The 26,316-nt window shown below is 36.7% G+C and overlaps 1 protein-coding gene across 7 annotated transcripts in view; it reads left to right on the forward strand.

The window, feature by feature from the left end:
• The first annotated feature begins 6,038 nt into the window (after nucleotides 1-6,038).
• Klhl5 (kelch like family member 5) overlaps nucleotides 6,039-26,316 on the forward strand; it is a 68,000-nt gene continuing 47,722 nt past the window's right edge. The window contains exons 1-3 of one of the 7 annotated variants that reach the window (XM_078021197.1): nucleotides 6,039-6,368; nucleotides 11,356-11,468; nucleotides 24,565-25,041. In XM_078021197.1, the coding sequence (XP_077877323.1) occupies nucleotides 11,407-11,468; nucleotides 24,565-25,041 (539 nt within the window). In that variant the 5' untranslated portion in view covers nucleotides 6,039-6,368; nucleotides 11,356-11,406. Of the gene's footprint in view, nucleotides 6,369-11,355; nucleotides 11,469-13,114; nucleotides 13,328-24,564; nucleotides 25,042-26,316 lie in introns of those variants that run through there. The other 6 variants (XM_005319914.4, XM_013356255.4, XM_040292541.2 and 3 more) reach the window with 6 other exon arrangements.

Genomic DNA, 26,316 nt, shown 5'->3' on the forward strand with positions numbered 1-26,316 from the left:
AGATTTAAAAAAAAAAAAAAAAAAACTGCCATAAGAGAACCTTCTGAATCTAAATAATTCCATTTCTTGATTTTCTTGGGGATGGGGCCGGGGAGAACAAAATGTTTGTTTTCTTCCTTCTTTGTATCACTTGGACTATTGACTCCGAATGAATTCAGATGTGTACAGTGCGTGTCACCTTCTAATCACCTGCTGTTTTTCTCAGGTCAGCTGCTTGTTACACAGCCAGCATCTCTCCCCAAGAATTCTGGGCTAAGTATAGTCACTGAATATAGAAGGCAAGTGTGAACTCAGAGGATGTGTGTTTTTTAAAAGATGAAGAACATGGAGGCAAAGAGGAAGCCTAAAAATTGATAAGAACTTTTCCGTTTATATATCTGTCTGATTTATCACTGTTCGTTCTCCACTCATAGCACTCATAGCAAGTAGCACAGTGTCTTCTATGCTGAAGGCCTCTTCATATTATTTGATAAATGTTGCCAGATGAGTATTCTGTAAGCACAGCAACAAACCCAAATGCTTAAACTTGTATAGTGGCTTTGAACTTGATCTCTGAGAAAATGAAAATAGAAACCAGAGTGAGTGGTTCCTGTCTTAGTGATCAGGAAGTAATTTATCAAGTACTAAAATATATCCTGGAACATTTTTTAACTCATGGGAAGTCAACATACAACTGTCTTGCAACTGTTATTTTTTAAAAAATGTAACAAGGGTATTGAGATGTTGGGATAATTTTTTTAATGCATAGGAATAAACACAAGTATTTTGTGTTCATTTGCTTTCCCTTGTAAGTTTATGGAATCTTAAATTTAAAACCTTCTAAAGTTTCATGAAACTAGTAGTGTAACACTATAAATGAGAGGACTGTTTCTGTCTGTGTTATAGCCCGGGGGGAAAAAAGATGGTCATACTCTAATAAGTTGCTATTTCTCAAGGCATTGTGTGTAAGAGGTGTTTTCATTCATGCATGCATTCATTCAGAAGGTATTTATGAGTGTCCATTGCAGGCACTCTCAGCTATTCAGATAGATAAATAAGCCAACATCCACAGCCTCAGGAGTAGTTGCTACAATAGTCAGGCACCCAGGAGACTAGGAGCACAGAGGAAGAATGCACACGGCCTAGATAATTCTACAGGAGGTGACTTTGGAATTGAGTCTTGAGGACCAGCAGATATTGGACTGGAAGATATTCCAGATGGAAGAAACAGAATTAAAGGCATAATTGCGGGAGAAACATTATGTTCCAGACTCTACAAACAATTCAGAAAGATCACAGAGCTGGAGAGGTAGTCAGAGGGTAAATTATGAGAGACTTAAATCATGCTTAGTTTGCCTTGAAGGCCATAGAGAATCACTATAGCACGTTAAGAAGAATCTGGGGATGAACAGAATTAAACTTGTATTTCATATTTTTATTTTCAATTAGAAAGTGTGGTCTGATTATAGGATATCTACTTGTGGATAGCTGAATGGAAATGTATGTGTAAGAGAATGCATATTCCTTCCCATGTCCCCAGCACTGTAAGGGGCAGTTCTTGTGTAATTGCTCTGGGGACTCCAAGAAGTGGCCTGACAGTGGGCTTGCAATGATCTTCTCTCTTGTGTAAAGAGTGACTCACCAGAAGCGAGCTTATATGCTCTGCCAGTCACCTCAGTCCTGCATTTTGAGTGCCAGAGCAATCTGGCCAGAAGTCAGAATGAAAGGCAAGAAAAAGTGGGACTTCTAGCTTCACCTGTGGTGGGGAACAAGCTAGATGGCTCTCACATGAAAGGCAGATAAATGACTTTATCATGTGCAGAAAGAAAGAGAGCTTGGATGGAAGGGAACCAGGCAGATTGCCTACAAATTTATAACTGCTCTTTGGAGATGAAAATTTCTTCTTAGGAGAATAGGAACTGAAAGAGTAGCTAAACAAAATAATGAAGTTATTGTTGTTTATATTTCCTTGACTATTTCATTTTTATTCTCCCTTAGATTCTGGTAAAGATCATTCTGAAAATTCTAGGTTGGTTGGACATGGTAAAGAGCCAAGGACTTTTTTATTTTGGTTGGGTTTACTTGGCCGCGGTGTTTCTTGACCTAGAGATTCTCCTTCCTGGGGTATGCTCTGGTCATACCTCACATAACTAAATATTTTTTTAATCCCCCCTGAGGTGCTTTAATCAAACAGAGTGGTAGGGAAGTGCTCCATCAATGAACTGCATCCCCAGCCCTAGTTCTGTGTCTTAATGTGACCATTTTGACATGAGGCTATTCTCATCAAAACATGAACAGTAGATTGGGGCTGGGTTTGTGGCTCAGTGGTAGAGCGCTCACCTACCATGTGTGAGGTATTGGGTTTGATCCTCAGTACCACATAAAAAAATAAATAAAGTAAAGGTATTGTATCCATCTATAACAAAAAAAATTTAAAAAGAAACATGTACAGTAGAAATACTGCTAGAATAAATCCTAATCTTCTAAAAGAGATATCTTCCTGGGATCCAGATTTTGAACATATATACAGTATATAATTGCAGTTTAATCTTTCAATCCTTTCACACACTCGGCACTCAGAACGGAAAATGAAAAGTCAACCATTTATTTATTAAGGGCATCTACACATTAGGATCAGTACTGGACTTTACACAGATTCAAACATTAATTATATAAAGGTAGAAAAGGGATGATCCCTTTCCTGGCTAGCCCAAGGGTCATGGCTGGCACCCCCATATCAGGTTAACAAGGAAAAAAAAAAGAATAACAAATTTATTTGACCATGGTTTTTCCTTGACATGGGAGTCTTCAGATTGAGGACCCAAAGGTATAAGGGAAACTCTGATTTTATGGTTAGGTTTGATGGAGCAGGGGCAGTCTCATAGAAATATGGCTGGACCACAATTGTCTGAACTCACAGAAACAGACCAAATGGAGAAACTCAGTAAGGCCTGTTTAGATTCCTCTTGGTCCTCAATTGCAGTAAATTCTTCCTCCCAGAAATGGGGCAGGACCCCTGTAAAATGAGAATCTCATGTCATATAATCAAACAAGCTAGGTCAGAGAATGTCCTTATGTTCATCTCACACAGAAAGGTATATTATTAATGATTTTTTAATGGCTAGCTTTGGGGAAAAGGAGTTCTGGTTTCAATGACCTCAGGGAAGGGAAATTCTAGTTTCTAAGGCTAGCCTTGGAGAAGACTGAAGGGTGAGAGACAGGAGGGCAAAGGGCAGAGAGAAACTGCTTCTGGGGCTGCTTTTGAGGTCTTCGTTTTGGAGTGTTGTTTTCTGAGTTCCAATAATTGTTAACCTTGTGGTCATGGCCATCGTCAATTAAAATTATCTGTGCACTAACACACCATCTGTCAAGTTATCAGTAATAAAATTTAAGGTTCAATTATTCCACTTCTGTTCACTGTTATCTTGCTTTCTCTCAGAGGCAAATATTAAGGCTTGACAACATTTATTTTATTTTTTTAAAATATTTTTTTAATTATACATGGGCACAATATTTTTATTTTTATGTGGTGCTGAGGATCGAACCCGGGTCTCACACATGCAAGGCGAGCGCTCTACCACTGTGCCACAACCCCAGCCTTGACAACATTTATTGATCTATCATTATACTTTGATTCTGTGAATCTATTTATGGGCTACATTGTAAGATCTCAGCATAAGTTCGTAGCTGTAACTGCTTCTTCAAATGCTATTGCTCAGCATTGCCAGAATGAGCGATAAAAACAGCTTTTTCAGATTCTAATTTTAAAAGTAAAACTGGGCTATGTTTTAACTTTATCATCATGTCTAAATCATATGACTCATAAAATCACATGAAAACCTTTGTCCATAACAAAAAGGAATATAAGCTATGACTCCTGCATGGCATCATCATCCATTCAAAAAATATTTGTTCAGTATCTACTATACATCAGAGACAGTAACAGACACTGGAGATGTTAAGAGTGAACTAAACAAAGTTCTGCTGTCATGGAGCTTACATTCCAGTGGGAGTAGAGAATTAAACAGATATGTAGGTGTTGCTAAGAGCTGAGAAGTGAGGAGATGCCGGAGGGAATCAGGAAAGGTGGCATGAAGAAAGAGAGAGCCAGTTGTGTCAATAGCTAAGAGAGAGTCTGCCAGACAGAGGGACTTGCAGAGGCTTCACAGGCAGCGGTTGGAGTAAAGACAGAAGAGGAAGTAGTTCAGCCTGGCAGAGCTGCAAGAGAAAGTGCAAGTGGCGGGAACCTAGGCTAGCAGCAGGAAGCCAGATCACAAGGGATGTTTTGATTGCTTTTACTGGAGTGATGGGACAAATAAGCTGAAAATCCAGATTAACAAATCAAATGGGATAGGATTCAGGATGGAACAAACAATGTTTAACATGAAGAGTGGGGGACTAGAAAAGGGATCTATGGGAATTCCTATATCTTAATTTAAGATTCATTTTTTACTAAATTATAAGCTGATTTGATTGCAATGTTTTTCAGACTTTTCTTATTATAGGCACAAAAGAAAAATATTGAATTCAAATTCCAAAACTGAACAACTAACTGCGAGCAGGAAGAAAAGAAAAACTATAAAAAGAATGTCATTTGCTTTTAATGTGCAAAATATTTTAATGTGCACAAATATTAACACTGAAAAGGCAAATAAGAGCTGAAAGGTTCTACCAAATTCCAGAAATTCGGGCTATGGGTTTACACACTATCTTTTGAGGTTAAAGATAATGTTGCTGAAGTAATTTTTGTCTTGAGTGTAGGTGTCATTGTATAGGGTTGGCTCTGATTAAAAAAAATAATAATAAAAATGTATCCTATGCTTTGTGGTTGGAGCCTGCCTAGATAGAAACAATTTGTGATGTATCTCCTTCTTGATTGTAACAATATTAAATTGCCCCATCTACTTTCCCTTTGAACTAGCAGTTCATGTCAATGCTTTATGATTTTACATTACGTTGCTTTTTCTAACCACTTTCCCAAGAGGGCATGCACAAAACATCCCTACATAGATCTCCCAGGCACCCCAGGCTGCTACCACAATTTGGTTATGTTATTCAATTATCAGTCTTCTGGATCACTTGCTTTGCACTGGGTTTTTATTATGGAGACATACTACAGATCTCTTGAGAAATATCTGGCCATCACAGACAGCATTCAGATGGGCCAGAGTAGCAAACACCAAATATGCAAAAGATGAAAATATAAATTACTTTGAGAACCAAAAGCAGGTAGGCACTTTTTTTTTTTTTAACACATCACTCTGAGAATAATAAAGGAAGCCCTTTCTTTCTTTATCCACTCTGAGCTCCCCAGGGACAAGGACCATAGCTATTTTGTTCAAATCTAATGATGAGGTAATATATAGATAAAGCACTTTAGATAGGTGTTTGACATATAGAAGCTGGATAAATTATTATTGTTCCCAGCACCTAACACGTAGTTCAATATTCGTTTGCTAGAGAACTGAATAAGTAAACCACATCTTCAGATTCTTTGTATCCCACCCCTAGAAACCAATGATGTGGTCACAGTGTTGCGATCATAATTGCAGTGGCACAAATCTACTTCCTAGAGCACAATAATTATAAGATTATTGCAAGGGGAAGAGTTACAGGGGCTGGAAAAGAGACAACTCTTGGTGAGTTCTCTCAATGCTCTGACACAGCACAGGCCGGCTCTCTGATCGCCTTCCAGCCCTGCAGAGGGACCTCTTTCTAAACTTCCACCCCCAGGAATTCCCCTTTCCCGGGTTTCAAGGGACCAGGAACAGCCAGAATCTTTGTTAGGTCCGCCTCCCTCCCACTCCCCCGCCCCCCGCCCGGCGGCCTGCCTTCACTAGAGCCCCGCCCAGCCTGACGTCCTCCCCCTCCCCCCAGCGAGCTCGGGTCGCCGCAGCTGGCGCCCTCCACTCCTCTCCCAGCTCCCCTCCTCCCCCTAACCCGCTCCAGCCGTCAGCCAGCGACCCGCGGGGTAAAAACAAGCCGCCAATCCGCCGGCGACCGCGGCCTTTCCCCGCGCGCAGCCCGGAGAGGGGGCGGGGCTCGGCGGGGGCGGGGCCTGGCGGGCGGGGGCGGGGCGGCAGCCGCCTGCCCCGCGCCGGGACTGACGGGTGAGCGGGTCCGCGACCCCCACCCACTCGCCCGTGCGCCGCCCCCTCCCCGGCCGCCCGAGGAGTTTGGCCCGGCCTGGCGCAGCCTGACGGAGGGGAGTGGCTCTCTCCGGGCCGGCCGGCGCCGGGGGTGAGGGTGCCGGGAAGGGGCTGGGGGCGCGCGCGGGGCCGTGCATCCCTCGGCTCGGCTCGCCGGCCCCCGCCCCCCGCCTGCTCTCCTCCTCGGGCCTGGCCGCCCCGCCCCGCCGTGACCCCCGGCCGCCCCGGGAGCCCGACGCGGTAAGTGCGACTTCTTCCTCGGCGTCGGGGAGGACCGGGCCCGCTCCCCGCCCCATCGCGACCCTAGCGCCGGCCCCGGCGGTCCGCAGCACGCTCCGGGAGGCGGCCGGGAGGCACCGTGGCGCGGAGCGGGTGGGCCAGGCGGCGCCTCCCCGAGCCGCGCGCGGGACTCGAACCCTGGCCCGGCCTCGCCGCCGGTGTCCCGGACCCGCGGCCCGGGCCGCCCTGGAGTTGTTCAAAGTTCTCCAAGCGGCGTTGGTGGCCCGCCGGTGAGGAGCGGACTGCAGTTCCCAACCACTGCTGCTTTCTCGGACAGTTACCACCAATAAAACAAACGAAAACGTTTCAGATTTTCCCCTTCATTGTTACCTGCAGACAGTCACACCTAAGTTTTTTAAGTTTTCCCTTTATGTACTAGCCTCGGGGATGGAGAATGAGAAAGGAACTGTACTCTGATAGGACTCCCTGTGGTTGGTTGGAACTTGCATTTAGGCATTTATTTCAGTGCCTATTCTGGAATTAGAAGCTGGAGGGAAAGTTTATCGTGTCAAAGAGTAAATCTTGACTGTCGTCTTTATTTTCGTTTCGTTTAATCCTGAAAAACATTCTCGAGGGTTGATACAGTCACAAAATCCACAAAGTACAAAAGGGATATTCAAAGCCTCTCTCCCCACTCAAGCTGGGCACCCGCACAATATTTCAGTTTCCTGTATATCCCTTCAGAGATTATGTACTTGGGGATGCCTCTTCTGCTTCCTTTTAAAAGTGGAGTTGCTTTTATGAAATGCCCAGCAGATTTGCTGATGCGCAATAAATGTTAATTTTTCATAGAAAACAGTTTAATAAATCTGCCTTCCGCTCAGGAAACAGTTTAATTAGTCTTTTTTTTTTTTTTAATTAGACTTGCTGGGAAAAAATAATTTTCTTTTGGCTGTAAGCATTTACAGGTTTGACTGCATAGTGAATGTGTGTGTTCTTTTGGTTCATCAGGACTTAGGTGAATACTTTCACATAAAGTCGAATACATTGACATTTTGGGGTAATGGGGCAGTGAAGGAGAAATCAATATATTGTAAGAGAGGTCTTAATATATACAAAATATAGTTCCAAAAATTCTCTGAAACAATTTATGGATAGTACAATAGGGACAAACAAGCTAAATGAGAAAATTGAGGTAGAGAGAGAGAAAAAAAAACAAAATCAAGGGAAAAGATAATACCAAGCACATACTATGAGGACCTGTATTAGAGGTGAGTCAGTTCAGGTTTGGGGCTTGGTAGGAGCCTGGGGTGGTGGGGGAACACAATACAAAGTAAACTTCAGTATGTTTCTAATTGCAGCATTAAACCAGTTCTGCCTAAGCAAAGCATTTGCTAGTAATGAGCAATGAGAGGAGCATTTTCTCATAGGCCCTAATAAAAAAGGAGATGTGATGTAGTTGACAATATCTTTAAAGAAACAGTTTTGCACAAAAATATTTAATATAGGCCAGTAATAGAACTCTAAGGATAAGTTCTCTGAAGGCGTCGTTTGATTTATTCATAACCTTTAGAATGATCTGGACTAGGATTTCCTAAACCATGGTCTAGGGAATGAAAAATTAGTTGACTTCTTGAAATAAAATTCTGAGTTCAAATAAGTTTAAGATAGCTGGGTTAGACAGAGTCAGTTGTTTTTTACAACAGTTTTTTGAAAGGGTTTCAACGCTAGTGTTCAAGTTGACTCTTTAAATAAAGAGGAGTATATTTTATAACCATTTCCAAATTTAATGGATGGATTATCTACTCTTCACACAGTTCTTCATGAGTATTTCCTACAACTCAGATTTGATAAGAAGTGGAGAGCAGAAAGTTTGAAGTTAACCAGTATGATGAGGACACCACCAAAGTGAAGATAATCTAAAAAAAGTCCAGAATTTTAATATATTTTGTATCAAAGAAAAAGGTTACTTTCCCCCTGAATTCTTTCTTCCTTTTTTTTTTTTTAATATTTATTTTTTAGTTTTCGGCAGACACACACATCTTTGTTTGTATGTGGTGCTGAGGATTGAACCCGGGCTGCATGCATGCCAGGCGAGCAGCTACCGCGTGAGCCACATCCCCATATAATCGCCAATCATAATTCTTCGTTGTTCTGCAAGTTGCCTGTTGGGCCAAATTGCCCTCTTAGATGTGTTTCTCTTCTATGCTTGAAAGCACTGTGAATCAAAGCAGGTTTAAGCAAGTAGAAGTCTTTGGGGAATGACTTAGTTATTCTTGGAGGTAAATGTGTGATTGGCATGTTATTTTATCACAAACACTGTTTATACTATTAATTTACTACCAACTTTTAAATTCTGTGATTGTAAAAGACCTTAGAAAGCATGGAACATAGTATAAAGAGAAAAGATTTAGAATCAGAAAATCTTGGATTGTGCTACTAATGTGCAGGATTGTTTTCAGCAAATTTGTGAACCTCTCTGAATTTGTTTCCTTATTTGTAAGACTGGAGTGATTATAGCACACAATTCATTTATGGAATAAATACTGAGAGCCTGCTAGGTACTGGGTAATAGAAAAACAGCTTTAAGAATGCGAATGAAATAATGTGTTATGAATCCCTGTCTAAATTTATTCCAGAGGAGTAGAGATGGCAAGAGTTAGAGCAAAGAATAGCACCTTATCTAAATCTATCTGGTTCTTGAGTTTTAGACCACAAGTACAGAAAGTTGAGGGGATGAGGATTTGTTTTAAAATTTTTATCTGAATCCCTTCATTTTCTGTATTTGGATTATGAGTTTGGGGAATATGGGACAGATCTATACAAAAGTGATTTCTGAATGATATACCGCTATACAAAATGTTACCATTCTGAAAACAAAGAGAGGGCTAGAACTGTTCATTTTCTTCACACCATTTGTGAGAGAGATGTTTGATAAGTATATTGGGCAAGGTATATATTATGCTATAGGAATTAAAGACCCTCATATCCTACCGGTTTGAAACAACACAGGTTTATTTCTGTCATATGTCCAGTGAAGGGCAACACTAGAGCTTTCTGCTCCAGGTAGTCATTTGGAATCCCAGGATGTCAGACTTCATCTCAATAAAATTCTTCCACAGTTGTTAAGGGAAAAGGATGTGGTGAATGATTGTACATTGGCTCCAAAGGCTTCTACTTGAAAGTGAAAGGGTAACATGTCATTTCATTGGCCAGACAAATATATGACTACACCTACCTTCAACAAAGTGGGGAAATGCAATTTTACCATGCGGCCAGGAAGAGGAGAACCAAAATAGTCTATGAACAATTTTAATGAGTGACATAGTTTTACTATGTCATTAAACTATGGGCTATGGGCTTCATAGTTCTAAGAGTTAACACATACCTGTGGGGGCATATCTATAATCCCATCTACTCAGGAATTTGAGGTAGGAGGATTGCTAGTTTGAGGCCAGCCTGGACAACTTAGCAAGACAAATAAAATAACAAATAAAAAGAGCTGGGAATGTACTCAGTGGCAGAGTGCCCCTGGGTTCAGTAGCCAGTGCTGCAAACAACCCAAAACAAGAAGCTGAATAAGTCAAATCCAAATTACATTTTTGTATTCTGTTTTAGAAATAGAAAACAGTATTTCTTTGTGTATGTATGTGTGTGTTTAAACAGAATTATGCTAAGAATTATAAAGAACATCTTTTATAAAATTGAAATGAAATTCTGTTGAAAACTCCACAATTAGATGTACTGTTTTGATCAAGTGAATTTCATTCTTTTTTAATTGTATATCTATTCAGTAATCATTTGTTACATTCATATAAGGCACTGTGTTAGGTCCTGTGAGGATAAAAAGATGAATAGGGAGTTCACAACTCTAATAGAAAATAGCTCTAATTTGAGTTGTCTCTTTCTCTTTAAAGCAACATTAATAGAATTTTTCAGCATGTTAAAATCTGACAGAATCTCTGTGTGTGTGTGTGTGTGTGTGTATTATACTTTGTCCCCCTGCCTTGTTTTGGTCTAAAGATTATTTCCTGACAAGTTACATAAAAAACGACTTAAACTAGCTTAAGCAAAAAGATTGTTGCATTAGAAAAGGGATATAGCTTTCTGTCTTCAAGGCAACTGACGTCAGTAACAGAAAATTAGGAGCTAGAGCTATTTTCTCTTTCTCCAGTTCTATACACTTTCTTGACAGTAAGTCTTTCTTCACATATAATGTCTTTGTTTTATTTCTCCATTCACTAATTTTTCTGTTTTGTTGTTACATGGGTGCTTTAACTAAGAGTTTACTCACTTGAAATTAGAGCCTTTGGCAATCCCAGCAGATCTAAAATTTTTGAAAGTGCCCCATCTTGGTTAGCCCTTAAGTTAACCACTATGAGTGTTTATAAATAATGGAGTTAGCCCTTATGTATAACAAATTAAGTATTTGGCAACTTTATAGAAAAAAGGCAGTTCTAATAGCTTGCAATCAAAGCAATCTGAGATTAAAGAAATTTGAGATACTGTCAAAAGTTTGCACAATTAACATTAGCTTGCAAATTCTAGTGGGACAGACTGATAATGATAGGGTAAGAAGGGAGAACTGAAGCTGCCATATAGCAATTATATTCCCTCCCTAAACACTTGCAAATATCATCTCCACTGTAATCTTTTAATTCCTCTCTTTCTCTCCCAAGGTACAGGTGATAAATAGTGAAAACTTTGCAAGCCACTTGCTTTGATTGATATAGGACTCCCTTGCTTCTCCTCATAGCTAATAATGTAGAAAGAAGGGAGCACTTAATATGCTACTTTGCTCTTTTCTGTCATCCAAACTGATCTCCAAGACACTCTTTATCTGGATATTTTTGCATTTTAACATACTATTACTATCTCTCTTCACCAACTTAATCGTGTTTTTATTCTCAGTAAATTTCCATTCTTATTCTATTAGCTGTGTGTACTTAGCTTCTGTAGCAAAGTTCCCTTGCGTTCTTTACCTATTCGATATCTCCTTTCTTCCCAGTCTGAAAAGTATCCATAGCTTCACCTCAGCAGATGGCTGAAGGGATGAACTATGGGGAGGTGGTATATGATACCTGGAAGAGGGAATGCCCAGAAAAATAACAACAGAGGAAGGTGAGTAAAAGTGTGTATAAAGGGCTGGGGTTGTGGCTCAGTGGTAGAGTGTTCACCTAGCATTTCTGACGCCCTGGGTTCGATCCTCAGAACCACATAAAAATAAATAAATAAATTTAAAAGAAGGTATTGTGTCCAACTACAACTACAATAATTAAATATTTTTTTAAAAATGTGTATGAGATCAAGTGGGATTTGTCAAAGATGTATATTAGCTAAAGGAGCAAAGGGGAAGTGGGTGGGTTCAGACTGTAGTGGTTCTTAAATATCATTTTAAGATGTTCTTATACTATGCAATGTTCTTACTGCTCTGCAGATGAAGGGGTCATCTTAGGTACAACCAAATGTTCAAAGTTAGAAAATGATAGGTTTGTTTACTCAAAAGCCTATCCAGTTGCCAGCAGAGCTATCTCAGTGTTCCTAATTGGTGGGAGGGAACTTCTCAACAGTTCATGCAGGTGTATCACCAACCATCTGGGTAGCATCTCAGAAGAAGCTCATCTTAGGTAGGTGTAGGAGCTGCCTGGGATTAAAAAAAACTCTTGTCTCAATATCATACAACTCAATATCATACAACTCTATAAACTTAGCTTCTATGATCACTGAAAGGATGCTGATTAAAACAGCCATCACAGGGAAGTCAAAGCTATAGTTTTCCTCATGAGGTATTTATAGTTACTGAGTTCCCATGCAAATTTACTGATCAGGGAGATCATTTTTACTATAAGCAATGTTGCCAAGTAATGTATTTAACGTATCTAATTCTGTTACTCTGCTTATATTTGTATTGTCCACAACCCCTTTTGTTTGGGAAGTAGTCAACAGTGTTTATTTTGCTTATTTTGATGTAGTGTGTTTTAACTTTTTATCACAGATAAAGTGTGAAATAGAGTGAGAGGAGAGTAAGGCTTGAAAGTTAGGAAAGGACTATTAGATCATTAAAATCCTGGAATTCTATGCCAAAAAATTTTGGCTTTTATTATCTTGTAGAAGATCAGAAACAAAAGAGTAAAAGTTTTGGGTAGAATAATGTAATCAAGAACTGGGTTTAGTAAGGCACTTTGGCTATGCTGTGGAGAGTGGATAAGACAGGATTTAGACTTAAGGCTGGTTGTTTTATTTCTACTTTGTTTTTCAATATTGCCTTTCTTTGGGCAAGATATTTCTCTGATAAGCAAAAAGAAGTAATACTCAATTCTATGCTCTATAGGATTTTAGAATTGCTGGACAGGTTCTGCATGGTCTTTTGAAAGGGTCTGAACCAGTTTGTCCCTTAATTTATTATCTCCTTTCCCCAACAGAGGTTGAAAGGACTATCCTGAAGGGCATCTTAAGGATGATGGATTTAACCTAACATTAGGAAATTCTAGCCTCCACTGACTTCCACTCATCTCTATTGTACTCACTAGCATGTCCCATTTTCCTTTTTGCTGGAGTTAAATTATGAGAACAGTTTATTGGTGGCTTTTAAAAATTATTTTTTAGGTTTAGTTTAGGGCAAGCCAGGGAGTTTCTTTAAGGGTTAGCTGGTTTAATTAACATCTGTAATCATAAACCATTTCTAATTATAAGCTGTGTGAGAAATAGTTTTCACATTTTCTCCTCTGTATTTCTTATATTGCTCTTTACTGCCCTTTCCTTACCAGGCTTATGCTGTTATAATAAATATATTGTTTATAAAATCTGATTGATCCAGCAGCAGAAACAAGTTGATCTATAATTTGATCATTATGTATTCAAAGACTCCAGGCCACTTTGATTGGTATATTTGTGCCTAGAGAGTACCAATTGATTACCTTTTCCACCTACATCACCATAAAGCTACGTGGAAGACAGAAATACTTCTGGATTTGATTCAGGTCAGTAAGATAAAATTATGGTTATCCAGACTATTTCTTTTTATGTCTTATAAGACAGCCAGGTATCTTAGCATATGCCAAAGATAATGGATCAGGCAAAAATTTGGCATTGTTTTCCCATTGTTTTTTGATATTATCAGTTTCCATCCTTGTGCAACAGCAAATATATATTTATATTCATAAAATCTAAGGAATGGTGGCAAGAAACTTTTCTTTCTTTACCAGTAATCAAACCAAAGGGCTTTTTATTTTTGCTTAAGATTGAACCCAGAAGGCTGGGGTTGTGTCTCAGTGGTAGAGTGCTCACCTACCAGGTGCGAGGCACTGGGTTCAATCCTCAGCACCACCTAAAAATAAGTAAAGTAAAGGTAGTGTCTCTAACTTGAATAAAATATATATATATTAAAAAAAGAAAGAAAAAGATTGAACCCAGGGTTTTGTAAGTACCACACCCTGCCTGGCCAGCCCTATAGGGCTATTTTCAAAAGAAATCATTTTTTATAATCATAGTTATTAAGGTATCAATTCCAACAATGTTTTATAGATGAGCTAAGGGGAAAAGGCTCATTAATTTAGCCAATTTTTAAAAATGTTTCTTGTTTTACTACCAAATACTAGTGTACATATTTGAGGAATGAAAAAAGATACTTCTGATACTATGGTTTAGCACTGTGCTCTATAGGAAATAGTGACAAAAATCAGTATGGAGACAAGTCGGGGGGAAATATGTGAGGCACTTGTATTTGGTGAATAAATGCCACTTGGGCATTAATTTCAACTATGATGAACTGAACAGTATTTTCTGATATAAGAAATGTAAGCCAGTCGTGGTGATGCACACCTGTAATTCCAGCAGCTCTGGAGGCTGAGACAGGAGGATCGCTAGTTCAAAGGCAGCTTCAGCAAAAGAAAGGCACTAAGCAACTCAGTGAGATCCTGTCCCTAAATAAAATACAAAATAAGGCTGGGCATGTGGCTCAGTGGTCAAGTGCCTCTGAGTTCAATACCTGATACATCCCACAAAAAAATTAATTTAAAAATGCAAACAATTATATTTAAATCTCGTTAATCAACATAGGACTACATTAAATGAAGCTGCATGAACATGTTCCTGATGATCCATAATCCTTAATACAAATATAAAACATTATTATTATTACATTATTGCAGGTGCAAAACATGTTACCTAATAATCAACCCTTTTCTTGTAGTGACTCTGTGCAGAATTCCTTCTACCAACAAAGGACATCAGAAAAAGACAGTGGTGTTCAACATTCTTGTTTGTTGGTCCCAAATAGGGATCCTTTGAAACAAGTGACTTGCTTATCGTAATGTAAGCTAGCCAATCACAGAAATTAAAACATTAAATAAGTGGGACCTGTGAGCGCTAGGCAGGACTGGAATTTTCTAGTCAGCAAGCAAATTATAAACAGAAGCTAAAATTGCAGTCAGTTGACCACAGTCCCAGGTTCAAGCAGGTGCTAGACAGTCGCATTCTGAACTTGGGCAGGGGTCGGATGAGAATCAATTTCAAAGTCATGCAGACCTACAAGTGCACTCAAACCCAGGATGTAGCTCATCATGACCACTGCTGCATCCTGAGTAAGGTACAATTTGTGAGGTTCAAAGTACAGAAAAACAATTTTTATAAGAAAACAGCTTTCGTTTCAGATTCTCAAAAACAGTTCTTGTAACAGTTTTTTTTTCTTTTTTCTTTTTTTTAATAGAAGGCAGCAAAATGGAGTCTTAGGCCTGTCTCTGACAGTTCTTGCTTTATAATTGTCTTATCTCACTTATCAAAATCTTATAATATATATTTTTTACTAATCTATAACCTATAACTTACACTCTTATTGATTGTATTTATCAGTTCTTACCACAACATTAACCTTATAGAGAAGATACCAAATAAGTAATTTTAGTAAAATAATTGAGTTATCTGAACAAGTAGTTTGAATGCTGTGATCACATGGTAAGGGAATGTAATTTAAAGGATAAAATTTACTTCACTTGCATTTTTCACCTTGATCGTACAGGTGTGTATTACAGTGCTTTTACTTAGGTTATACAAATAAATAAAATCCCTTTATTAGATGGCTTTTTCCATGAAACCATATGTCAGTTTTCACTATATATTAGAGTTCTTGACTGCTAAAACTTCAGTTTACTATGAGGCTTACAAAGCTTAGTTTATTATAGCTGAATTTAAATTTGATGTGTTTATAATTTTAATTTGCTAATTAAACAAAAATAGTACATAATTATTTTTAACAAGTTGACTTAATATTGGGCTAGAAATCTCCCCCCCCCCCACAGTGCTGGGAATTTGAACTACAGGCCTTGTATGCACTAGACAAGCATTCTACCATTGAGCCACATCTCCAGCCCTGCATTAAAAATCTGAATTTTGGATTTCAAAGTATATTCTAAGTTTTCCTAATTACAAAAAAAAAAAAAAATGGAACTGAGCTTGGGGGCACACACCTGTAATCCCATCTACTTGGAAGACTGAATCAGGAGGATCATAAGTTTGAGGCTTATGATCATAAACTTAGAGCTATAAGTTTGAGGCTTATTGAGACTCTGTCTTAAATATAAATGGCCAAGGATAAAGCACTTGCCTAGTATGTAGGAATCCCTGGGTTCAATCCCCAGTACTGAAGAAAAAAAAAGATGGTGCTAGGTGCCACGTGTTTATGGTAACTCTGAAACTTTGAAAACAGTGCAAAAATAATCAATGTTAACAGCCAGCATTTGTTTGTTCATACTTTTCTGATCTCTGAAATGGATTTATTTTTTAAAATATGAGTTAGATTCTGCTCTAGGCCCCTATTTCTAGTGTTAGATATATCATTAAAGCTAAGTTTGTCCAGAACAGCACGCAGTCTCCCTGAAATTCTATCCTTATTAATTTATTTATGTTATTGTTACTATTCTTCCACACACTCAGGTTTGAACAGATACCATCATCTTCATCATTCTTCCTGTCCATTTGCCACAGGCATACCATAAGTTCTGTCTCTGTAATATTTTTTACATTCATCCCCCTTTCAGATCTTGTTGCTTCTAGGCAAGTTTAAACAGTACCTCTTACATTGTAAAATTTTCCAACTGAAAATCATATTCACCAATGCCAAATTCATCTTCTTAAGTATACCTCTACATCTCCCTTCAGGAGCCTCTTCCTCACCCAAGGAAAGAGTACTTGTCCTTGACAATTCAGTTAGCATTTTATTCAAAACCTTTTTTTTTTTTTTTTAAGAGAGAGAGAGAGAGAATTTTAATATTTATTTTTTAGTTTTCGGCGGACACAACATCTTTGTTTGTATGTGGTGCTGAGGATCAAACCCGGGCTGCACGCAAGCCAGGCGAGCGCGCTACCGCTTGAGCCACATCCTCAGCCCTCAAGACCTTCTTTTGCTTAATTGTAAGATATTTCAAGTCAAGGTCTCTGCCATTAATTTACTCATTTATTTCGTCTTATTTAAATTCAGTAATATGTAAATGTCATGTACTACACAAAGTGTTAGGGATATATAGTAGTCCCTGCCCTGACAGATTTTATAGGCTATTTTCTCATCTTTGTTTTCTGTGTAGAGAATGGCTCTTTGTTGGATTTATATAAATATAGGATTTTTAAAATTTTATAACACTTGTATGAGTTTGAAAAAGAGTACATACAGATTACCTAGTGTATTTCTAGAATTAAAGTCAAGGTTTAAAAAAGCAAATCTCAAATCTTTTCTATCTGGGTAAATAGTTTCTGCCATCATACATTTTTAAGTGTTAGGTGGGATATAGTTGAGAAAAAATTTAGGGAGTGAGTCCTGCCAGGTTAGTATAGTAAAAATAGTTCTGAATGTTTCCTTTTATATTTTTATTTATATTATTTACACTTAAAACTATAGAAATAGATTATTAAAATTGATTACTTTTAGCACTGGGCATGTAGCTTAGTGATAGAGTGCTTGCGGAACATGCATGAAGCCCTGGATCCAGTCCCCAGAACTGGGGAAAAAATGATTACTCTTAAATACTGTTATCTTAAAAACCAAACCAAAACAAAAACCATGTGAAGAGAGATTTGAATAATGATTATTACCTATATAAATTAGCTACTAAATAGCTATGGTTTAAATTATTCAGTGATTTGATAGCTTCTCCCCACCACACTTCTGTGCTGGGGGTAGAACCCAGAGCTTCATGCATGCTAGGCAAGCACTCCACCACTGAGCTACATCCCCAGCCTGACGATTTTTCTCCCCTACCTTAAACAGGTAAAAGAATAAATACATAACATTTATTACATTCCCAAGGCATTGTAATATAGATTCCAAAGCCATAGCTTTAAAAGTCACACAGTTGGAGTGTGCTTATCTGCCCTCTGTCTCAAAGATGTTTCATTGTTTCTACTGTATTACTGAATACTGTGTCATGTTTCAAATTCACAAACTAACATTTGAGCAGATATGAAGCAAAAATTTTAGGTGAGTCCCTTAATTACTTTTTTGAAAATGTGTTCATAATTGACACTTATATGTGAGCATTTGTATCTCAAATTTTACTTGAAGTAAAGCAAAGTTATTAAAACAAAAAGGTACAGAATATAATTTTATAATCAGTTTTAAGAAAGTGTGTGTCAGTTTGAAAAGACAATGCTATTTAGCCATTGGTTTTCAAAGTGATAGAATTTTATATCTTAAGAATGAAATATAAAAAAGAAATTCTTGGAATAACATGATTTTACTCAAGTTGAAAAATTTTAAGAAGATTTTTGTCACCGGAGGTAAATGCTTTCTTTTTCTTCTCTCTACTCCCTGCCCCTCAACACACTGGGAATTGAACCTAGGGGCTCTACCACTGAACTTGCAGTCCTCCTTCTTCAGCCTCCCAAGTAGCTGGGATTTCAGCTGTGTACCATCATGCCTAACTCACTAATAACTTTTGAAATATGTGGTTTTTAACTTATTTTATAATTTAAAAATATACAGGATGTTTATAATACACCAGTTAAACAACAATAAATAAGCTGGGCGCAGTGGCACACACCTGTAAACCCAGCAGCTGCTTGGGTGGCTGAAACAGGAAGATCGTAAGTTCAAAACCAGCCTCAGCAACAGCAAGGTGATAAGCAACTCAGTAAGACCCTGTCTCTAAATAAAATAAAAAATAGGGTTGGGATGTGGCTCAGTGGTCAAGTACCCCTGAGTTCAATTCCTTATACCAAAAAAAAAAAAAACCCATGAAACAGTAAATAAATAAATAAATAACTAGAAGGAGAAGGAGGACCAGTAGAGTAGAGGAAAGGAAATAGGGGAAGGGAGGAGGAAAAGGAAAGTAGAAATATTAGGGACTGAAATGAACCAAATGATATTATATACATATATGAGTATGTCAGAGTCAATCCCAGTATTATGTTTTTTTAAAATTTATTTATTTTAGTTTTTAATGGACCTTTATTTTATTTATTTATATGCAGTGTTGAGGATCAAACCTAGTGCCTCACACATGCTAGGCAAGCACCACTGAGCCACAACCTCAGCCCAACACTATTATGTATTAACTATAATGAACTGATAAAAACATTTTTTAAACAAAGAAGCTTAACTCTGGCAATAAAACAAAAAACCTTGAAATTTTATTAGAAGTATATGTCATTAATGGTAAAATTCACCATGATGTGAATATTAAATCTTTATATTAATAATTTAAGTTTTACATTAAAATAATCTTCATGAATAATATTTATAATAGTAATAATTAATCTTTACATTAATAAATCAGGCATGCTTTAAAAATACATGGTATAGCTACTTACATTTTGTTATTTTTCTTAAATTTATTGGATTCATTCATTATTGGAGAACCACTTATGGAGCATGTATTTGCCAGGTACTATTCTAAGTGCTAAAATTACAGTGATGAACCCAAACAAAGTTGTACTGCAGTTTACTCTGTAATGAGTTTAAAGAAAGTAAGCAAATAAATATTCCGGCTAGTAGTAAGTGCTATGAAAGATTTAAGAGGGTCAGGAGGACAGAGAATGATAAGGGCCCTAAATTATATAGACAAGTTAGTGAAGATCATATATTTTACGAAACAATGTAATGATTTTCTATATATATATATATATATTGATCTTCTATAAATAATTGTCCTAGTCAGGAATACTGGTGCATGCCTCTTTGAGGCAAGAGGATTGCAAATTCAAGGCCAGCCTTAGCAACTTAACAAGAGTGTAAACTTAGCAAGATCCTGTTTCAAAATTAAAAAATAAAATAAAAGAACTGGGGATGTGCCTCAGTGGTAAAATGCCCCTAGGTTCAATCCCCAATACCTAAATAAATAAATAAATAGTTCAAGAAAGTACTTATCAGAGCTGGATTAATATTTGGTTGAACAATTTTATATCTTTTTGGCAAAAGTTTGATGGGACAGAAGAAAAGTATTATTTAAATAATAACTTCATGCCATAAAACATTAATTCTTAAGTTTACTACATATTTTTCATAAAGAGAATATCAGAAATATTTTTACAAATCAAGAAAATAGTAGGAAAAAAAGTAAGAGACCTAAACATCCACTTCGTAGAGGACATACAAATAACCAATAAACATGAAAAAAATTACTCAACTTCATCATAATCAAGGAAAAATAAAAGAAAACTAAAAGGAATACCACCACTCACCCAACAGAATGATTAAAATTAAAGAGCTCAATAGTACCAGTGTGACCTGGAATTCTCTTGTGCTGCTTGTAGAAGTGTAAATTGTTGACAATAGTCGAGTATAACATATGTATACTTTATGTTCCAGCAGTTTACTTCTATACACACACACATAAATGCATATATACATGCAACAGACAACATATATAAGAATATTTATATAGCAACATTATTTGCAAAAGCTTAAAACTATGAATACTCAAATGATTGTTAGCAACAGAATGGATTTTGATGATTGTGTATTTATACAGTGGAATACTATATAACCATAAAAATTAATCATCAGCTGCTACAGACAACAGATTGTGTGTGTGTGTGTGTGTGTGTGTGTGTGTGTGTGTGTGTGTTGTGCTTAGAATTGAACCCAGAGCTTCACACATGCTAGGCAAGTACTCTATTATTGGGATATACCTTCAGCTGCAGACAACAAATTAATTACAAAACAGTGGTGAACAAAATAGTACACGAGTGAATTTCAAAAACAGATAAAATTAATTTATGATAAGCATGTTGGTTACCTTTGGGGAGGGGCATGAAAAAGCCTTTTTGAGTGCTGGTAATCTTTTCTAAGCCTGGATGATTATATGACTGACTCATAATTCTTTAAGCCTCCAGTTATAATTCACATACTATTCTATTATGTATCAAACTTCTAATTTTAAAATATTTTGAAAGGTACAGGCACTAGTTAATATTCATTTGGAGAACAAATTATTTTCAAAATACAAAACTACAGAGTGACTATCTCTAATACACAGAAAGCTTCTACTTGGTTCTAAAGAAAAGTTGAATAGACCAAGAGAAAGACAGGCAAAAAAAAATATAAGTAGATAGCTCAGAAATGGCCAGTAAACCTATAAAAATATGCTCTAATTCAGCAATCACCTGGAATTAAAAGAATTATAATACTCATTGTTAATTGTCAGGCCTATGAAAATAGATGAGAAGGGTGCGCTCACTTTATGTTTGAAATGTGAATTTTAGGGAAGGTAAACTAACTATTCAAATTTAAAATATACATACCTCAATCCAGCAGTCATACTTCTGGGAATAAATTTCATCAGTACAAAAGCTTCACAAGGGTGTTTATTTCAATGTTACTGTAATAGCTAGCAATCAAACAAACACTTGAAATCAACCCAAATGGCTATAGCAAGAGATAGTTCAATGAATTGTTCTAAAATTATGAAATATCATACTACTATTAAAGAGGTTATTAAATTACATTTCTGTGTATATATAAAATTAGGTGAGAAAAGCAAAATGCCAAAATGATATATATAGTAGGAGCTCTCTTATACCAATAATCAAAATCATATAAAGGAATATGTAGGTTTTATATTTTATAAACATGAAGAGAGCTGTGAAAGTTTGCATACTAATCTGTCTACATTGATTACTGGGAATAATTAGTGGAGGAGGATTGATAAATAAAGGTAGAACTGAACAAGCATACAATGAGTCCACTCATGTAAATGGCTTTGTGTGTGTGTGTGTGTGTGTGTGTGTGTGTGTGATGTATACAGCTAAACCCATGATCATGACAGCAGTGTTAAATGCTATGTAGCCTTTCCCAACTCAGGATCCTGATATCTCTTTAAAATCAGGGACCCTATTTCATTGGTTGCTATCCCACTGCAGTCTACTCAGAACATCTACTACATTAAAGAGTTATATATTTAATGTATATCTGAAAACTTGACGAAAAAAGTATATTTGGACCCTCTTGAGAATGGGGACATGGTTTAACATTATAGCATTTATGTCTAAATTTTTTCTAATAGAGAGTTATGTTGAGAAATGTCTCACATTTCAAGTTAAGGTTTCAGTGAGTCAACCAACCAACCAGTTAAAATCACTCTAGCTATTAGAATTAGCACTTATTGTAATTAGAATCTCTCACACTGATAATGTGCTCTCATATTGATTGATTAAATCCAATTTAAAATTTATTTATAAAACCTCATGCCGCATGCCTGTAATCCCAGCTACTTGGGAGGCTGAGACAGGAGGATCACAAGTTCAAGGTCCTAGCAACTTAGTGAGGCCTTTCTGAAAATAAAAAATAAAAAGGGCTATGGATGTAGCTCAGTCATAAAGCACCCCTGGTTTCAATCCCTGGTACCAAAAAACAAAACAAACAAAAACACCATATATTAAAATGAATTTTTTAAAAATAGACAATTATCCTTTGTTAGAGTGTAAGTTTTAAACTTGCTAAAAGCAGGATATGTTAGTGATTCATTTGTCTCTCTTGGTGCCTCATAGGTATAAATACATGGCAAATACTTATTCGAATGACTAAGGTAAAGATGACAAGATCATTATGTGCTATTACAGTGAGAGTTGTTCTTTGTATCAGTCTATACCATGCATTGCAATGCCCACTCAATGCCTGTAGTACTCTGCATTCACTCATCTAAAACCTACCCTTCCCCCAGTTTCCAGAAGCCTTTGTCGTGGGAGGGAGTGGTGCTACCATTGTTGAGAATGAAAGGCTAGAATGTTTGAAGATGTGTTTATAAGGGTGGTAGTGACTGAGCTATACCTTGAAGGATAAGGAGGATTTTAAAACCAGAGAAACTGGGAACAAACAGCGTTGTTAAAGAGGGAGTAACATAATGTAGACTGACTGATGAAGTGGTGGACAATAGTGGACAATAGCCTGTGTTGGACAATAGTTAGAAAGAAAGAGTGGAGTGAGAAATAAAGGTACAGTGGAGTTTTAAGGGTTTTGATAGGAAGGAGCCTGCCTGGTGAGAAGAGAAAACTGTCATTTCACTCCCTCATGCATCCTGCATACTACCACCAAGTTAATTTTCTAAAATATAGCCCTGTTCAACAGACCACTTAATAACACCTTTACTTTATGCCCAAGGCTTTTTATCGCATCAGATTCATTAAGTTTATCTCCTATACGTAAAATTAATTAGGTATGGCTGACTGGCTGATCAAACTGATATTTCCCCTCCTTCCTCGTCAACATGCTCATTTCATGCTTTTATTAATCTCTCTCTTACTTTATATAAATCTGTCCTTCTGCCTAATGATACTGGCTTGTGCCACTCCACACCATCCTGATATCTACTTTCTCTTATAATTTTTATATTTTTTCTTGTAGTATTTAGTACAGAATCATAAATGGCTTTTCATGCTTCTCATTCTTGTTTTTCTGAATAATTTTTATTCTCCTAAGGTCAAGTTATATGCCTCACAATATTCTTGTAAGCCTCGAAGATAGCTTTTTGTTTTGATTTTTGGTCAGTTGATATAGATATTGTCTTTTGTATGAAATTATTCGATATAGAAGTAAATATTAAGTACTTTAAAAACTGGAATTCTGCATTTATAGATCATAAAATTTATTACTGCTGCATTATAATGTTTCATATTTTAATTTGTCAAATACTTTTTGTTTTAATAAAAAGATTTTTTTATTTGAGGTTTAGAAACCAACCGTTTCCCTTATAATGCCTTGTACAATGCATTGCTCACAATTAGTACTCTATATCTTAAAAACTTGATGGTTTTTTAATTTGCTTTATCAGTTTTCCTTAACTGTACCCGTGTTCACACCATTGCTTTGTTTTGCCAACAACAGAGGGCACCATTAGGATACTTGTACACCAAGGAATAGCCCTTTCCCAGTCCTTCGTTGCTTTGTAGGGTGACACTTTCTTTTCCTAAGCAGTATCATATAAATTTGAATATTATGCTAAATGGAAGTAGTTCTATCATGATTATAGGAAAATATTGGCTTCAGGTTATTTATTTGAAAAAGAGTAAGTACTGTCAAATTTTGATCCTTTGTGGTTTTCAAACTTTTTCTCCTAATTCTTTTCATTATTCTTTAAGTGAAATCTTCCAAGATCTTACTACATTAATTAGCTATCCTCCCTTTTGAAGGGAGGAAGGTAACAATCTAGAACTCAATCTTTGCACTGTTTCCTTCTTACCCCTTATCCATAGAGCAGTTTGAAAATCACCGCAACTCATCTAATTAAAAATGCTTTTTAAAAAACTTATTTTGTGATGTCTTACCTAGGAACTTGGTTTAAAAATAGAAACATTTTGGTTGTATAGTGATTTTTTTTTTTAAGTACAAAGAAAAACGCTCTGGAATACATTTCTTGTTTCAGCAATAAAAGAGTTAATATACTAAGCAGTAAAGACTGAGATACTGCACTGGGATAGTGCTTTCTGTCTCTGTCATTTGTGGTTTAAGAAAAGGGGGTGGTGTTCTGCATTTGAAAGGACTTTAATGAATGCTGTCAGTGTTTGTGAGAGCTAATGGCCAGTATGGGAAGGGAGAGCAGGGAAAGTGGTCTTGCTGCTTCAGGATAGGCGGATGAGAGTTTGCTCTGATTGAACGGAATGTTCCACCGGGTTTCATCTTTATGCATTATCCTTTGTTCTTTATAATCTGATATATTGGCATAAAAGTAAATGTAGATATATATATATATATGCATGTAATTTATATTCTCTTAAATCTGTTTGTTGTGTACAGCAGGGCATATACTTCTCTTATCTTGGTTGGATGCACAAATCTGTGTGCAGTGCTTTTTGCCCGTTGCCTAGACGATCACTTGGTTTCTCTGAGGATGTCTGGTTCTCGTAAAGAGTTTGATGTGAAACAGATTTTGAAAATCAGATGGAGGTGGTTTGGCCATCAAGCATCATCTCCTAATTCTACAGTTGACAGCCAGCAGGGAGAATTTTGGAATCGAGGACAGACTGGAGCAAACGGTGGGAGAAAGTTTTTAGATCCATGTAGCCTACAATTGCCTTTGGCTTCAATTGGTTACCGAAGGTCCAGCCAACTGGATTTTCAGAATTCACCTTCTTGGCCAATGGCATCCACCTCCGAAGTCCCTGCATTTGAGTTTACAACAGAAGATTGTGGCGGTGCACATTGGCTGGATAGACCAGAAGTGGATGATGGCACTAGTGAAGAAGAAAATGAATCTGATTCCAGTTCATGCAGGTTGATTATTTTCTTACTGTTAGAAATGGGGTGTGGGGGTATATTCTCTATAATGTTTTAAAATAATTTAGCATTTTTATTTTAAAACTTGATTATTTGTATATCCTCATACATATATAGTATATTGGTATGAACATGTACTTTTTGCTAGGATTTAAAACAATGTTTTAACAATTTTGTAAAATTATAAAGATAAACATATAACATTCATTTTGAAATATCTTGTGTTCTATATATAGATCTGGCTCTGCTTTGAAAATACAGTACCAGTTTTATGCATCATTGACAGGCGGTTTGTTCCTTCATTTACCTTCTATATTCATAGCAAAACTAGAGAAGACATTTCTATTGTATAAAATTTTGTGACATTTTAGTTTATAATAGGTTGTAGAGTCAAATTTGAGTTTAATGAAAATGAAAGGTTTTACAAAGAGATACACTTATAATTGCCTATTTTTGACACCATTTTAATTGTCAATACTATTTTTCTATGGTTATTTCTCTTTGTCCTATCTATGTTGCAGCTCTCAGACTAATACAGAGAATACTAAGTAACATGTCTCTTTCTAAGATGACAGCTACTAATTCCGGTTATCTTCACTTTGACTGACATTTGTGTTTTTAGGGAAATGAAGGACATCTTTTCAGGAGAGTTTAAGGGAACATAGAGGGGCCAGATGTGGTCAGCTGGTAAAAAGGGGTCAAAAAGAAGGGGAATAAGTTGGAAGAAAAATAAATAAATAAAAATTGATAATTTCATAATGACTTTATGCATCTTCATCCTTGGAATTTGGCTTTATCTTTGAAATAGATTTTCTTATTAATCAGTTTAAACCACTATAACAGATCATATAACAAGTTAGAGCATGAAAGTCATCTTTCTGATTCACCTTCACTCAAAAATATTCCTAAATATTAAAAGGTACTGATGTTTGTGATTTAGCTGGTTTAATTCTTTATTTTTTCTTTTAAAATTTCTTTGCATGTTTTGACTATACTTAAAATTCGCTTGTTAGTTATGATTAATGTAAGCATCATAAGGGATTGAGATAAAATGAATCAGATATTCAGGTATCTCTTATTTGGGGATATTCACCACCTTTTCCTCTTCTAACCTTCAGAACATGGAATTTTGAACTGTGGTGTTAAAGTGATGAAAGATATAGACAGTCATCTGTAATCATTTGAGTAATGGAGGGGAGGGATAGCTTTACACTGGTAAATAATGTATCTGATTCACAATGTTTTAAATTAATTTGTAAATTTTCATTATCT

This window comes from Ictidomys tridecemlineatus, chromosome 9 (genome assembly GCF_052094955.1).
Source record: "Ictidomys tridecemlineatus isolate mIctTri1 chromosome 9, mIctTri1.hap1, whole genome shotgun sequence".
NCBI classification, from domain to species: domain Eukaryota; kingdom Metazoa; phylum Chordata; class Mammalia; order Rodentia; family Sciuridae; genus Ictidomys; species Ictidomys tridecemlineatus.